The 18,166-nt window shown below is 38.2% G+C and overlaps 1 protein-coding gene across 1 annotated transcript in view; it reads left to right on the top strand.

The window, feature by feature from the left end:
- Positions 1–16,826, top strand: part of LOC145667576 (testis-specific serine/threonine-protein kinase 3-like) — a 28,887-nt gene extending 12,061 nt beyond the window's left edge. Inside the window, 2 exon segments of the mRNA XM_081735046.1 lie at positions 10,999–11,175; positions 16,773–16,826. Of these exon segments, the coding sequence (XP_081591172.1) occupies positions 10,999–11,175; positions 16,773–16,826 (231 nt within the window).
- The last annotated feature ends 1,340 nt before the right edge of the window (positions 16,827–18,166 follow it).

Raw genomic sequence — 18,166 nt, 5'->3', positions numbered from 1 at the left:
ACAGAGTGTGCGTGGGGTTTTTCTCGGGATTTGAAAATATGTTTTCAGTAGTTTTTACAAATCTACTCGCTTCCTTTAGTTGTGAAGCCCTAGAGCAATGGCTCCGCCCTCAATACAGGCCTGCTAGTAACTGTCTGTAATTTGACGTTGCTGACATTATAATATTTAAAGTCAACAGTCATATCTGGTTGAAAATTATCATTTCAGTCTATACAAAGTGTAGTCTGGTGGTTTGATGGCGCTGTTTGGCTCCTTTAGCTACAGTATTGGAAATGTTGGAATTTTCTGGAAACGTACATGTTACCGCCTATCAATGTGCAAATTTTCGTACTTTTAGCTAGTTGGGAACATACCAAATATTTATATCAGTGAGTGATATATTATCTTCCTTTCTGATCTTTGCATTGCAATTTCCCAAAGTTACTTTAACATCATGGTTTTGTGAATTATCACATAGTTTTCGAGTTGAATTGACCATAAAAGAAGTCTTTTTTCCGTTTCTTCTTTACCTTCTGTTGGAGCATGAATATAATTAGTGTGATATTCAAAATTTTTCCTATTATTCTTGTTTTGCATATTCTTGGATCTATCGTCTTATAGTTTGTCTATCCTATTTTAATTTAATTTATATCCTATTATTAATAGATAATAAGAGTTTCACACGTGAATCAAATGAACCAAATGAGCTTACCAACAACACGTGCACAATATACAAGTTAACACATATAAACTATATGTGTAAGGCAGAAACGACTTTCATTCCTGAATTCCACCGCCCCCACCACCACTAACATCGGTCGACACCACCGAACACGTGTTCTCTGTTTTCAGTAGGTATCAGGGATAATTGTGCTAGAGAAGTGCAGGGTCATAGACAATATGCGCAGATTTAGCGTTCGTACGTACACTCACACGGTGGTTTTGATTGATCTTCTTGTGGCCATCCTGTCTGTTGATTCATTGGTTTTTATTTACGTCCTTCGTTAGCAATGAGATTATGGAGGACATGATCTACGGTTTAAAATGGATTTTGAATCATCGTAATGCGTTCGATACTCTTCCACATGGAATCGAAGCCAGATGCTCATGTAGCAAAAGCACACACATTAACCATTAGACCAACAGGAGAGCTGTTCTGTCAGTTACGGCAGCCCTAACGATCCTTCTGTTCATGTGCTCCTCAGTGTACTTGCTGTGCAAACACTGCACTACCCATCATGTACATCACCGATGGACCAATGACACATTACGACTTATGCGAGCGGGAATTAGCTGAAAAACCACCCGGCTTCTAGCAGCTCCAGTATACGGCCACACTCGAAGTCATTTATAGTGTGTTCACTCAACAGAAAATTTCGGCAAATTTCTTCAGTTTGCAAAATTCTGTCGGCAAATTTCTTTTAAGTTCTCATGCTGATTTTTACAACAGCATCCTTTCTTCCCTCCATCCCTCTTTTGACCGCATTTGCGGGGTTGCGACGTCTTAACATCCATCTTGTCTGTTCTTTCTTCCCAATACTATGGCTAGTGTGAAACGGATGTCAGGCAATGTTAGAACAAGGAAGCTGGTCTTAGGAACAGGGAATTGAGCACTAACTTAATTGCCACAGTTCCAAATATATTTCTACATTAAGACACCACGTGGAGTTGAGAATCGACTGTCAATTGTTTGAAATGATTGTTCTGGTTGGCCATTTATTTCTTATCGGGGATGTTTTCCTCAATATCCCTCGGATGGTGACTTATTTATTGCATGAGCCAGCACACGTTGAAGATGGCATTCTTTATATACGAACCGCACTTCGGTTGAAGAAGCTAACTACAATTACAAATAAGTGTCATCCAGTCGTCCTGATATTACAGACAGTGGTAGCACTTCTGTACACTATACGACAAAATCATGCTTAATTAAAAACTATTTCTTATACTTGTCCTAATAATAAACAGGAAACCACCTTCATGTTTAGAATCATCATTCTCCACATTCAGATAATAAATAAATTAAAACAATACAATTTTTAAGGTGCAGCTAACCCCTCACAACGGTAGCACCATCTATCGGTAGCAGGCACACAGCGACATCTATTAGCTTGAATGTATATTATTAGAAATTAGTGTTACAGACTGACATATTTTGTATAAATAGGATATACTGATAACGAATGGATTCGTACACACAGTTATAGTAGTCATGCCCGACGACCATCGAACTAGCCTTTCCTCTACGATGAACCATGAGCTGGATCTACTGAATCTACTATGATGCGAAATTAATTCAAATACAAGGATATACATGAATTGTTCTTGAATATGTTTCTACCAGTGTATTTTCTAAAAATTGCTAACACGACTGACTAAAATGATTGGGCTATCTTTGGTAAGTGATTGGGCAATAAAAAGAAATAGCGTTCTAAAATACAATATATCAACAATGGGTCTATTTTGCTTAGTTTCCCAAACGATAATTTTGAGTATTGACAACTAAAAAAATGCATAAATACTAAGATATTATATATCCAGCTTAGTTCTTTTATCAGAAGAAAGAGAATTAGAGCAAACAAGTTTCAGCATGGATGTGAAACTAAAACTGACACTGCCTTATATGATTGTTTACAGTGGCGGCTAATGTTAGTGTTGCGCAACGACCAAAGTATTTCAAGAAAAAAATATTATTATTAATAGTAGTAAAGAACAAAAAAAAACTTTTTAATAGTTGCATATATTCACTTTAAATAACATATTTTTTTACTTCTGTAACTGTCCGTTCCGTTACTCCATTTTAAAAAGCGAAAAATAATCCCACACAGAGTCTCTAATTTACATTGTGTTGCAGCGAGCATGCAACGACCAGATTCCTTCAGCGCGGGAATTGGAGCAAATGTTAAGTCTCCTTTCCCCTATCTCAGAAGTTAAAGGGACTGGTCGTTGCAGTGCTTCTGCAACACAGCACGATTTCCAGTGAACGAGAAGGTTTTTCACGCTAAATAAGATTTCTGAATTTTCTTTCACTAGCAATTAACAAATGGAATTTGTTTTTATGCATTTATATTTTTAAATTACGGGACCATACTGAAGCAAATCAATATAATGACAATTAAAAAAATGATTGGAAAATTACAAAATAAGAAAGAAAATATCTAGTAGAGGAGAAAACAAATGAAAGTGGACCCACATTTACAAGTTAATTCTTAGCTTATATTAATAATGAAGGCTTCTTCTACAGTAATTTGTGAATCAAATATTAATAAGTCAGTATGTAGAATCGCCCCCCCCCCCTCTGTGGATAGTATTTTAGTATAAACATATTTCTTTTATAAAATAAGTATATTTTATACTCTTGGTAATTTCCACATAAAACTGTATGATGGGGAACGCCACATTGAATTTGGGACTAGTTAGCAATGATCAGGGGCGTAGCCACGAGGGGGTCCACCGGGTCCGGACCTCCAAAAAATTTCGAAACTTGACTAACATTTGTAGACTTTCTTAATAAACTATACTTTTCTAACACAGAAACGATTGATGTAGGCTAAATATTTTATTTTACGCCTCATCATGTACTCTTCTTTTCTTATAAAAATAATCGTTCTATCATTTTTTCTAAAAATATAGGTGACAGTAAGTAAGAATTACTTATCGTCTTTTCGGGTGCAGTATAAGACAGGTTCCATATTATGTAGACGTATTGGACCTCCCTCAAATACTTTGGACCCCTCCCAGTTAATATTTCTGGGTGTAGAACTGGCAGTGCTGTTTGTTTTGATGTTCTTTGATATTTTTGGCTTCTGTTACATGCTGATCCTTCATCTGGCGGGTTTCGAGGTTTCCTTTCCAGAACATATCACATTGGTAGGCATTGTTTCGCCTCATGTGGAAGTATATTATGTTCATCGTGCATTGCGTAACAAGCAAGACGGATGATTTGGAATGTAGTTTTTTTTTCTTTTACGCATATGTGTGTGTGTGTGTGTTGGTGTATGAATATGTGACATTCGGAATTCATATACCAGTACCTATTTTGTATCAGCTGTTTTGGTTTTTAATTATTAGGTTTAATTTGATTGTGTGTGCTTTAATTCTGTAAATAACCTACAAATTCTGAATGAATTGTATACCATGACTTCTGTAAATAACTTACAAAAAACATTGACCAGCTTTCAACTGAGGAAAAATTTGCAATTAAGGCTTAGACAAAAACAAGCAAAGGGAAATTCAGGAGAGTGTTCAAAAAAAAAAAATCCAGTTTAAATGTACAGGATATCTTATGGCAGTAGTGTTGTTTGGACCAGATACATTTCCTCAATTTATTTTAAACTTTCCTGGATAAACTGTGAATAAAGTGTGTTCAATGTACATTTTTTTTATAACACTAATCTCTCCTACGAACTCTCTTCAGTCAACGCTGAAGAGGAATTCGGATCACTGTCAAGGACTGAGTTTGCTAGAATGAATCGTTCGCAATAATCTAGAGAAAATGTTTAGTAAATCTACAAAGCTTTGAAATAAATATTAACTGTACCTATGGCGTCAGCAAAAGACGAAAAGTTTTTTTCACATGAGAAAGAATTGACACTTTCAAGGAATTGAATGTCCCAAGAAAGGTTATCACCATTGGTTATGCTTTCCATCGAAAAAGACCTGACAATAAGAATACCAGAGTTCAACCAGCATGTATTAGACAGATTTGCTCCGATCAAAGAGAGGAGAATGAAATTATTAATTATGGTGATTAATCGGATAAAATGTTCTGCATTTTTTATTTTTTAAAAACAGAACTTTATTTAATTTCACATGTCACATAGCATTTGCATCTAAAGCTATGCTGATTAGTCAATGAGTCCACTTTATATCTTATGTCTCTTATCGCTCGTACTGCAACACCCGAAACTACAATCCACCGGCCGCCACTGATTGTTTATAACAGTGGTCTAATTTATAATACATTGCTGGCCACAACAAAATAAGAACTATATTTTGGGGGCATTTTCCCTTCCCCCTTCTAAGTCGACAATTCCCTGAATGTATGTAAGTCACACATTTCCTGAACCTTTGTTTAAATCTGCGTCTCCTGCTTCTCCTGCTCATGTGTGTAGGCCAAATAGAGTTTGAGCATTGAAAAGTGACTGTATGAAACTTGCATTTTCTCGAACTCGGCTCAATACCAATGGGATGGATACCTTACAGAATGGGACTAGTAACAAAAAGGTTAAAAAACATATTTTTGCAGTTAAAGTTAAATCTCGAGCAGGTATGATAGACAGCTACAAACTTGCTGATACCATTTTCTTAAAGAGATAAATCATACATTTTTTATCCAAGGACCGGTCTCGGCCTGCAGTTCGTCATTTAGCCATCACTGGCTTAGAACAACTACAAACACACTGAAAGCACTTTCAAGCCTGGAGAAAGGATAGGAGGAAAGGAATACTGTTGCGGGGAAAAGGCCTAGTCATGTCCAAAAGACAGTTACCGGTACTTCATTCAGAAGCTCTTTTGTTATAAATTGAGAACATAAATTACAATTTTGTGATAAATTAACACTAAATTTCTTTGTTGTCATTCAGCATATTAACTGCATGATGGAAATGTTAATTTCTACAATTGAAGACCTGAATTGAAAAATAAAATGAAATCTTTAAGTTTTACGTCCCACGGTTATGCCGGTCAGGCTAAAAGAGACGGTGATGATGAGAGATGAGTGAAATGGTGGAATGAAGAGGAAACGGGAGAACCCCGAGAAAACCCACAAGCACGGTGTTTGTCCACCACAAAGTCTACACGGCGTGAGCTGCGATCGAACCAGGGACCCCAAGCACAAGGCCTGAATTGCATAACATCCCAAGTCCACTCTTTTTCTTTGTAGTCTGTGTTTTTTTTTTATGTTAGCGTCTATGTTTTAAGGGCTATTCTCTTGCATAAGACGTAAATCAAAATCAAAACCTTTTTTTAAAAAAAAATACAAAATAATTTCAGCTAAACAAAATAGCATGCCAAGTATAATAATCTAGTCTTTCTTCTAAAATCACAAAAATACTCCGGTGGACTTGGAATGTTCTGCAATTCAAGTCTTCAATTTTATGCGAGTAACAATCAATGATGACACTATTTCTATGTATCTCTCTATTCCTAATGCTCTATATTAGTGCTCTATCGGCTTGTTTTTAACTGTTCCAATCTAGGAATATCAGCGAATTCCAAGAGTGAGAGATTGTAAATAGTTTTCTCTTCAGTTCCTCTTTGATCCGTGATATGTGTAATTATTTTACAAATTGAAAGTAATATATCTTACGAAAGCTCCAGAAATGGAAAAAATTGTTGTCACAAAGAAACCTGTCAATGTGAGCCACCGTCACTGAAGATTCAAAATTATTTGGATGTATAAATGTAAAGATTTGTATCTGTGAAAAGGGCATTTAAAATATTATACTTGAGGAATCGTTATAAATACAAAAAACAATAAAATATATTATCTTTGTCCCAATAGAGTCTTTGTTTTGCATTTGATATTAGGGAACAGGTGTTATGTAAAATTGTGAGTACTAATAGGGTGTCGCTGCAAAGGAATGCGGGAAAAGGAAGGTATTGTTCTAGAGCATTTAATACGTACTAACTGAACCTGCGTTGTCTTCTCAGCGCCTCGTTCTGTTATGACCATGAATCTCCTTCCCACTGTGCATGTCTCCTTACTCACATAATTAAGGATAGGAGACTCACAAAGGATATGAATTGCTATGTATATATGTTGGAATGAGTTTGTAGCAAATTTGTAGAAGTAACACGATATCAAGTGGAAATACTTTTTTCTTATACATCCATATCCGTCTGGAGGCCTTTGAAGTTGCCAGCGTGCAATAGATTTTGCCATTCAGATTTAAGCAAAGCGCCTGCAATGTTCCTCAACCCTCCATACGTAACTTCTGTATTGGTTGCCTAACACAGCAGATTCGATCTGCAACAATGTTAATCTTAAGGGCTCAAAACGGCTCCTAAAATGTTGAATAGAACAACAGCGACTCGGTTTTTGAAAATTTGAGTGCGAACTAGACAATCTACACAAAATTTGAAATTGACCAGTGAAAGCGGCACTTTTCTAGCACTTGTGGTTTTCGAGATTTGATTGTTGAAAGGATTGGGGACAAACATATAAACCTAGCATTTCAAGACTAGCAGAACCTGCGCTCTCTACACAGCGCATCATTCACATATGAGCATGAATCTCCTTGTTATTCCTCACATCTGTCCATGTCCCTTTACAGACACAAGTGAAAGGGGTCTTGATAAAAATTGGCAAGATATACCATAAAGAAGGGATTTTGTCGATTACTTTTTCAATACCTCGTACGGTTTGCAAGATTTGAGCATACTTCCGGTTGGAGTTTTTAATTTATGTATGATCAGTGTTTTCTTTATTCTTGCATGCAGTATGTAATAAGCAAATACATTACACACACAATCAATTAAAACGTCAGTGATATATGGCGTTCACTGTGTAAAACACTCCAATCAATAAAGATTCAACTTACTGTTAGAGTGGAGAAATGGTTATTCTTCGTTTTTCATTGTCAGTTGGCCATGAAACAAACTCCTGAGAGGTTTGCGACCCCTGTATACAATTATGTGGTGTTGGAATGTAGAATGTGTAGGATATGATGCTTTAGTTTCTTTCTTTTTTAATTTCAACACTTCCAGTGTACCCGTAAAATGTAATAAAGAAATAATGGCCATGTTTTTTTAATATTCAATTAAAACTTGACAATCTACACAAAATTTGAAATCGATCAGTGAAAACGTCATCTTCCTAGAGCCTGTAGTTTCCGAGATCTCGTTGTCGAAAGGATTGACCACAAATATATAAACGCCCACAAACGTATAGTTTTAAAAAACTCCAAAAAAGGCAGCACAACTCATTTGCATTGATTTTGGAAAAGGCTTATTAAAATACAAAGGCTTTGAAAAAAAATTTAAAAAATAAACTTTATATGAGAAAGGTCTACATAATTTATTTAAAGTACACATAGTTTAAAATATTTGTTTCTGTTAAGCGTGAAATCACAAATAACCGTAATCAAAGGTTATAGGTTGGAGCTCAGGATATCAATATTCATAACAGACCCGCTTTCCAGAAGGCTCAGTTCCACGACTTCATCACGACACTCATATCTTGCGTCCTGCACAAACTTCCAAAATCAACCCGCCCCTTTCAGATACCACCCCCGATGTTGTTATCACCTCCACAACCCTATCAGGCAAATGCCATATCAATGTCTCAGACTCTCTTGGCAGTGACCACCTTCCAGTCAAGTTAACTATCAAACGTTCTTTTCACCATCACTGTTCTGCAAACATTCCACCTACGGAGGTCCCTAGATTTGACAAAGCTAATTGGGATAACTACAGACTTCATCTCACTTTTAAGCTTGAGCATGTCGAGCCACCAAATACTGAGGATGAACTATACTCGACGCTGGATGCTATCACCTCTTCTATTCATACAGCATCTGCCGAGAATATACCTACCTCGCAAGTACATCCATGGCGTCCTCGATTACCACCGCAGTACCTTCACATGATCAGGCATTCTCGACAATTTTACCGAGATTACGTACGCACAAAGAACGAAGAGGCTCTACGCCATCAGCTACAACTCCAAGGTACGGTTCGTAACTACGTTGTCGCCTATGAACTTCGAAACTGGGTCAAGACGTGCAAAACAATCGACGCAACTTCAAATCCTACAAAATATTGGGAGAGATTTAATGCATTGACTGGCAAACCTCCTCGAACACCTTACCCTCTCATAGACGGTGATCATCCACTCACCTCAAATACTGCCAAAGCTGATGCCTTTGCGAATCATCTCCAAACCATCTTTACTCCATTTCCTCCTGAAAGATCTGTACGACACCATCCTGTATAAACGTTTAATGTTGATTCTTCTCATCTTCAACCCAGTACAGAGCATAACTTTCCAGCTCATCACGAACTTACCACACCCATCACAGTTCCAGAACTTCGTGGTCACAGCTCGCAAACGTAACACTGCTCCAGGCGTGGACCTTATCACCTACTATCACATTAAAGAGAGTCCCTTCTGTTTACTGCTCCTGTTAGCCCATATTTTCACTTCCATTTTACGTACCCGTATCATTCCCGCTGATTGGAAAACTTCCAAGACTGTAATTTTTCTGAAACATAATAAGCCAGCCACCTCTCTATCATCTTACCGTCCAATCCAATTAACCACTGTTTTCTGCAAAATTCTCGAACGCATTCTTGTAAACAGACTTCACTTCTCTTGCCATCGTATCATTCTACCTCATCAAGCAGGTTTCCGTCCTCGCATTGGTGTTCATGACCAACTCTTACGCCTCACCAATCTCATTACGAATCAATTTAACCGCTCACAGCCTTCATGCTTACTTCTATTCGATCTTGAGAAGACTTTCAATAAGGTATGGCATCTTGCGCTCTTCTTTAAGCTCCTGTCCTATAAACTAGCAATGTGCTGCATCCGATTCATTTACAACTTTCTATCATGTCGCATTACATATATATCTATAAACAATTCCTTACCACATCCTATCTTTATTCATTCCAGCGTTCCACAGGCCCAGCATTATCTCTACTTCTGTATCTGCTCTTCGCTGCCGATCTTTCTCCACTTCCTTCAAATGTACATTTCTTCCCGTTTGCAGACGACACAGCCTTTCTTGCTCTCGGCAAAACGATCCATCAATTGAACACAGCACTCCAATCTGCCATCGATATCTTTAGTAGTTGGTGCTCGAAATGGTGATTACGCCTAAATTCTGAAAAGACTCAAGCAATAGTTTTTCTTGACTCTAAGAGACGGTCCCGCGTCCTTAGAAATCCAACACGCCTGCACCTTTCTATTCTTGATACTCTCATCAAACCTAACAAACATGTTAAGTACCTAGGTGTTACATTTGATACTCACCTCACATGGAGAACTCACTTAACTCAAATTATTACTAAAGCCTACAATAGACTAAATCTTCTTCGCCAACTCACAGGCACAACCTGGGGCCTACAAGCAGATACCATTCTCACAACATATAAGGTGTTCCTACGACCCGTCCTCACCTATGAGGTTAGAGCCTGGGATGCTGCATATTCAACCTTTTAAAACAAGCTCAAGATCCTAGAATGACACGCCCTGCGTATTGCATATCGTATCAAGCTACTCAGCCCTACACAGGATCTGTATGATTGCATCTCCTTTCCTCACGTCCTTTACCATATTGAAAAACTTCGACTTTCCTACATTACCAATAGAGTGGCTCAGAAACATCCCCTTTTCCTTCATATTCTACACAGTGATATCCACTACGCTCCACAACATCCTGTGCGCCACCCGCCACTCTCCCTCCTCTTTACTTTATATCGTTATTCACTCCCACCAAATCATCCTGATGAAGACATCGCATCAGCCTTTGCCATTCATTCAGATTCGTACTACATCTTCCCATCATATGCACAGTAATTCATCTCTTCCAACAGGGCTCATTGTGTCTCTCATCATGATCCTGAGCAGCCCCAGGATCGGAAGATAACATGCATTCGTCTAACTAACCCTTCCCTTTACTGTATTGGGGCGTTCAGTGCACCTCCCCTCATCTCCCTCTCATCACCCATCCTAATGATTATGGCTAAAGGCCATAATGTCTGCTATGGTACTTCAATACTATATAATTTATGATCAATAAAGTTCATATAAATTATTAAATGACTTAGACCATCCGTGCTGACTCTTTTCCATATTACTATTCCTTCTCTTCCCGAGAAAAGGGCGTAACCCTTATAAGGGGCTAGCATGAAGCATGCTAGCATTGTAAAAAAACGCTTTTGTTGCTATTGTAGCATTTTAATAGATAAACACCAGTAGGCTTAAACATGTAAAGTATTCAATAATTAGTATTTGGAGAATTTTATATCATTCTTTTATACTTTCAATTTTTTCTTCGTTTTATTTTCAAGCAAGTTCAAGGTAAAGTAATGTTCCCGAAAGAACCAAAGATGTCTCCAGCATGTAAATATCTTATAAACAAGCTTCTGGCACCAGCTCGTACGAGAGTGTCTATACAGCAAATAAAAACGGATCCATGGTTTGAAACTCCTACTACTAGTGGTACTTCCAGCGTGCAGATGTTACAGGTATTTCAAAATGTAGAATTGTAGTTTGTATATAAGATAAGTATGCGCAATTTCGCCATGTTTGCAATTCTGCCAGTAAGTGTATTTCCGAACACGTTGTCATAAGTCGGTAGATGGGACTAGTATATAGGTAGATAGCGTACGCTGAACGTCTTTTGTCCCGTTTCGACGAGTAGGAGCTAGGCATGAAAGACAGGCAGTCTGTGTATGTGATAGATGTAGTGGTGTTATAAGATCGAGAGAAACAAAGTGCATTCTATTGTTTCAGAAGGAAGGTTCGAAGCTGTGTGGTAAGTATTGTATTGTGAAGATGAATAATTTATGTCTACAATGATGTGGGTAACGTTGTGTGTTGTACACACGACTCCAAAAGTGCATTACCACCTGCAATTCTCCTTTTCCTGCAATAGCAGGCAACCCAAAAAGCTCGGCGGTTGGGTTGGTTGCAATTTCGAAAGGCGTTGGACTAAACCTCAATTTTCTCACAAATATATCAGTGTGGCAAACTGAAAATAAGAGAATAAAACAAATTGTTAAGAATGACAATTTTATTATTGTGACGGAGTTGGATGACATCAAAAGTTACAAAATGACTTACTTAAGCAGTTCAAACAAGATGAATGGTAAGAAACAGATATAAGAAGAAAGCATTTCTCTCTTTCCCCCTCCCCACCCAAAAAAAGAAACTCATAAAAAGAAAAAGTTATATAATATAAAGGTTTCATATAAAAGCCAAACAGCACAAAAATAAATATCTAAACGAAACGAAAAAGAGACAAACACAGAATAGGGGACACCAGTGGCGTAGCAGACTTGCGGCCCTCCCATGCAAGATAAAGAAATGTAAACCCTATTGCTATAATAATAATAATAATTATTATTATTATTATTATTAAAAGTCGTTTCCTTTTCAAAATTTCTGACTCTGCCTAAGAGCATGAATGCATATAGCAATCATGTGGCACGTTTTGTCAATGAACGGTCCCAAAGGCCAAAAGGGGTGGAAATCTCCAAGAGAGAGAAATAAAAAAACTTTCTTATGGTAAATTCTAGTTCAAAGTTCGAAGCACTTGCTTTTGCACGTGACTATTTGTTTCTTTTTTCAGGGAACAGAAAAGTTCTGGTACCTAAGAAGTTATACCATATAATATTGCAAATTTGTAAGTGGGTGTATTTACATTGCAATTTGTGGTAATAAAGATATTATGATTAGAAAACAATATTGTAAAAAGAAAGTTTAATTGCTTCATCCATCGCAAGTCTTAGGTGTCCCTTATACCTCGCCACACCCCGAATATCGATATCGAAAATTTAGAATGATATATTCATGTCCATATATTCGCGATATCGAATGTTGATATATGATAATATAGATATCGACGATAGCGATGTATCGACATACCACAGGCCCAGGTCCGAGAAGTGATGTTTGAAATATACTGGTATCAAGAATCAAATTCTAAATAAGTTCTCCATTTCCGTATTCAATGTTGAGGGGGAAGGGTGTGAACCCGAATAGAAATTTTAAGAAAACAAATGTTAAGATAAAAGTAGGTTTTCCGTCTCCCTTTGAATACAAAAATTAACAGACAACTATTACTGTAATTTAGCTTTTACTTCTGTTTCTGATTGTTATCACAAATCAGCGACAGTGCACATACTTTACATAGTATACCAATAACACTATAACTTTTCACAACCAAGCAAGCCGGAAGATGAATTTCCTGTGATATCAAAGTGGAATGTTCTACAAAATAGTCATAATTCATTGGCCATATTTCTATCAGTACTTTGGTACAGACTAGGTGCTACAAGAATAACAGAACTAGAAATTAGAGATTTCATTCCTTTTTTCTCTCAGACTAAAAGACTTCTGCATTTTCATGAGATTTTCAGTTTTTTAATATAAGTCCCTTATCCTGTCCTAATTCTGGCTACCGCGGTTTCGAGGTAATCGGTAAACGAAAGAGTATAGTTTGTCGACTCTCAACTCTCGACAGTTTGTGAGAAGATATTTCACAGTTCATGTTGCTGCTTCTTTGTTACAAAAACACTTGTAGTTGACTTTATTTATGGTAAATTACTAAACTTACTAACATTTACAATTATTGAAAAATGAATAATTATTTTTAAATATAAAAAGTCGTTACAGTTCAGTAGAATGCAGTAGTAGATGGAAGTGAATGAAAATATTGTTTATTTTTGAGATATGCAAACTGAATGTTAATAATAAGTGTTTCCCATTCTCTTGTCCAGAGGCGGATCTAGGATTGACTTGTGAGGGCTCGGTGGTTGATAATACTCCTATTTAGAGTTACTTTTAAGAGATCCAAACTCTGAAATGGGTTTTATTTATATATAAAATAAGAAAAGTTCCCTTTCCAGGGGACAATCGCCATGATCGCCCCCTGGATCCGCCCCTGCTCTTGTGTAGCAGATTTGAAGACATTTAGTTCGTGTATGCTTCTGACGATGCTGATTAGGGATGGCCACAACTGGATAATCTTTTATACAATTACCAGATAGAAACTTATCCGGATTTCCAATATCCGGTTGACGGATAACGGATAATATCAAGATAACGGATGGCGGGTAATATGCGGCTGACGGATAATATCTGGATAACGGATGACGGATAAGATCCGGATAACGTATATGGTTTTAAAAAGACATAATAGGAGACGTATCAGTCTTTTCTGCTCATGGAGTTATTAAAAGACGATCATCGGACAGTTGTCTTTACCATTGAAAGATATTGCTTCTAAAAATGTTTCCCAGTAACTTCCAATTTTCTTGTTCTTGTTCTGGGGCACGTAGCTCAATGGTAGACCGCTTACTCTGGTGCGTGGGGTCCTTGTTGTTTCGATCCCAGGCCAAGTAAGTTTGTGGTGAACAAGATCGTATCCGTAGGTTATCTCAGGGTACTCGCGCTTCCTGCCACTTTCACTCTTGACTTGCTGTAATCATTGGGCGCAGTGGTTCAGTGGCAGAGCACTTCCTGTGGTGCGTGGGGTCCTTATTGTTTTTATCTCCGGCCAAGTAAGTTTGTGGTGGACAAGATCTTATCCGTTGGTTTTCTCAGGGTACTCCCGCTTCTTTCCACTATTAATACCACCAATTGCTCTATTATCATTGACTTGCTTGAATCATTGGGCGCAGTGGCTTAGTGATAGAGCGCTTCATCTCGTGCGTGGGGTCCTTATTTTTTCGAACCCCTGCCAAGTAAGTTGTGTTGGAACAGGATCATATCCGTGGGTTTTCTCAGAGTATTCCCGCTTTTCATTCCACCAATCCCTCCATTATCACTGACTTACTTTATTCATTGGGCACGGTGGCTCAGAGGTAGAGCGTTTCCTCTTGTGCGTGGGGTTCTTATTGTTTCGTTCCCCAGCCAATTAAGTTGTGTGGTAAACAGGATCGTATCCGTGGGTTTTCTCAGGGTACTCCCGCTTGTTCCCAAATTTCATTCTACCAATTCCTCTATTATCATTTACTTGCTTTAATCATTGGGCGCGGCGGCTCAGTGGTAGAGCGCTTCCTCTAATGCGTAAGATCCCTATTGTTTCGATGCCCACCCAAATAAATTTGTAGTGGATAAGATCGTATCTGTGGGTTTTCTCTGGGTATTCCCGCTTCTTTCCACTTTTCATTCCACCAATTCCTCTATTATCATTGATTTGGTTTAATCATTGAGTGCGGTGGCTCAGTGGTAAAGCGCTTCCTCTGGTGGACAAAGTAAGCTTGTGCTGAACAAGATCGTATCCGTGGGTTTTCACAGGGTTCTTCCGTTTTTCACACTTTTCACTACACCAATTCTTCTATTATCACTGACATGCTTCAATCAATGGGCGCAGTGGCTCAGTCGTAAAGCGCTTCCTTTGGTGTGCCAAGTAAGTTTGTAATTCACATGATCGTATCCGTGGGTTTTGTCAGGGTACTCCCGTTTCTTTCCACTTTTCATTCCACCAAGTCCTCTATTATCAGTGACCTACCTAAATCACTGGGTGCGGTGGCTGAGTGGTACAGCGCTTCCTCTGGTTCGTCAAGTAAGTTTGTGGTGTACAAGATTGTATCCGAGGGTTTTGTCAGGGTACTAACGCTTCCTCCCATATTTCATTCCACCAATTCTGCTATTATCATTGAATTGGTTTAATCATTGGGCGCGGTGGCTCAGTGGTAGAGCGCTTCCTCTCGTGGGACAAGTAAATTTGTGGTGGACAAGATAGTATCCGTGGGTTTTTTCAGGGTACTTCCGCTTCTTCCCACTTTTCATTCCATCAATTTCTCTATTTTCATTGACTTGCTTCAATCTTTGGGCACGGTGGCTCAGCGGTAGAACGCTTCATCTGGTGCGTTGGGTCTTTCAATCCCCTGCCTGAAAATTTGTGGGGAACAAGATCGTATTCGTGGGTTTTGTCAGGGTACTCCCGCTTCCTCCCAAATTTCATTCCACCAAGTCTTCTGTTATCATTCACTTACCTTAATTATTGGGCGCGGTGGCTCAGTTCTAGAGCGTTTCCTCTGGTGAGCCAAGTAAGTTTGTGGTTGACAAGATCGTATCCGTGGGTTTTGTCAGGGTACTCCCGCTTCCTCTCATATTTCATTCCACCAATTCTTCTATTATCATTGACTTGCTTCAATCATTGGGCGCAGCGGCTCAATGGTAGAGCGTTCCCTCTGGTGGATCAAGTAAGTTTGTGGTCTACAAGATCGTATCCGTGGGTTTTGTCAGGGTACTCCCGCTTCCTCCCACATTTCATTCCACCAATTCTTCTATTATCATTGACTTGCTTCAATCGTTTGGTCTTGGCGAGTGAAGATCGTAGGCTAGTTAGAATGGCTGACAAGACAGTGCATAGCGAAGCCTGTCAATGTGGCAAGCCAGTCCACATTCAACCATTGAAAAAAAACACCTCGGTCACAGCAACTTATCCCTTCCCTTTCGAGGGAGGTACGGGAAAACACATCGACAGCAGCGCCAGCAGGGGCACACTTGAAATAGAAAGTCTCTATGAATTATGTAACTCTAAAACCATGTTTAAGGGTCTTTGCTACAGCAAAATTAAACTGCCGCTAATTTTACAGTTTTTCTGTAATATCTTCAGAAGAAATAAAAATATTCGAAAAGCACACACGTAGTGAACTAGACAATACGATTTTGCATGTGATACTGTTATCACAATTCATCTATCTGCTTTCGATTTGCAACTGTAGGTAGATTTAGCATTTTTTGCGGGCTCTGTAAATAACGGCATATCAAAAGCAAATAGGTGAATTATGGTAAAGGTATCACATGCAAAATCGTATTGTCTAGTTCACTACGTTTCTGCTTTTCGAATATTTTTATTTGTTTTGAAGATATTACAGAAAAACTCTAAAATTAGCGGTAGTTTAATTTTGCTGTAGTGAAGACCCTTAAGATCTAAGACTTGAGTGAACTAATATTGCTCACGAAACTCGAGAAACTTCCCGCCTCATATCATCTAGTCTTGTTTTCATCTTATGGGCAATACTAGCTTAAAATTACTAAAAAATATTTTTTTCATGAATTAGTATTCTAGTACTAATATATATTTTATTGTTTTTTTCTTTATCAGGCTAAAAGGCATTTCGCTGTTACTCACGGCTCATGGGCTGCATTTAGTTTATAGTTTGGTGCAGGACCACCGATAAAGTTCGTACAGGTGATAAATGGCAGCAGATGCTGCTTCTCTTCCGCAACTTCTCCCCCAGTATAGACTGATTAGGACTCAAAATATTGTTACTAAAGACCCGCAAGTTTTCATGAGGTCTAACGTGAGGCAGGTTGGGATATAAAGGGGAAGAGGTGGGACCTGGGCATTCATAGCCATATTTGCAACAGGAGTAAATGTTGAAGGGAAATTGGGGTTGGGATATCGAGGCTGACTCTGTGGGTACTCCCTCCGACTTCCTTTCCCTTCTCCTAGCGGAGTTTCAAAGGAGGTTCGGGGGAATCTCACATTGTCTACTCGATTTTATTTTCTAGCCCCATTCGGCCTTCAACATTTGCTTGGCCATTGGTCCTCTTAAAAATGTGATATGTGAGGGGTGACCCACAACCCCCCTTCTTATCCCTACCTCCAACCTGCCACAATTTTTTAATTTTTTTAAACAATTTTTATTAGGGTAGTTCAATAAACTATATTTATTTATTTTTTTTTCTAAATAGGTCCTGTACCATAGGAAGCAGAATAGATCATTCATTTCCTTTAGTTCGCGTTCCGTGATTTTTTTTTTTTTAAAGTTTAGGGCTAACAGCATTCCGTGAGAAGATGATACTGTAATTTTGAAATGGTAAGTAAGTTTCTTGGTTCAAACACTTTAGTTTTAATTACAGGTTCTAGAGGAAGAACCAGCTAATTTCATTTATCCGTCTTTCGTGTTTCTCTTTAGCCATTTGAAGGAAGACAGAGAAAAAAATACACAGAAAGTTAATAAATGATTGTCTATGCCTACGGGATAAGATTACAAGATGTCTCGTTGTCTCAGAAAGTGTATTTGTTTCTGTTGAAAGAGCTAAGTCGCATCAATAAACTTCTGTCTCCTCTTGTAAAAGTCTGCAAAAATGATTATTAGCACTTTCTTTCCCTAGAACCGCGGTTAGTCCTTAGGTTATAATAAAAATTTATTTGTTCATGCCCTCACATGAATATAGTATGAATATAACATGTGAGGGCATTCATTATAACCTAATGCCCTGTTAATGCCCTCATATAACTTAATGCCCTCATTCATTAGGTCATAATGAATGCCTTCACATGTTATAAAATAGAATCAAACCCTCGAGAAGGAGCTCCGGAACAAACAAAATAGTAGCGTTTTATCGTTTTCGTAATTGCTCAGAAGCAGAAAAATCTAGAAGTGACACTGCAGTTCAAATCTCTATATATGCATGACGTAACTTTTTTAATGCAAGATTTTATTCAGCGACCGTTCTCTACTTTGTTCTTTGGTGTAATCTTTCGTAACC

The sequence above is a fragment of the Thermobia domestica genome, chromosome 13, assembly GCF_964235325.1.
Source record: "Thermobia domestica chromosome 13, izTheDome1.hap1.1, whole genome shotgun sequence".
NCBI classification, from domain to species: domain Eukaryota; kingdom Metazoa; phylum Arthropoda; class Insecta; order Zygentoma; family Lepismatidae; genus Thermobia; species Thermobia domestica.
This window is presented reverse-complemented; position numbering and strand designations above follow the sequence as displayed.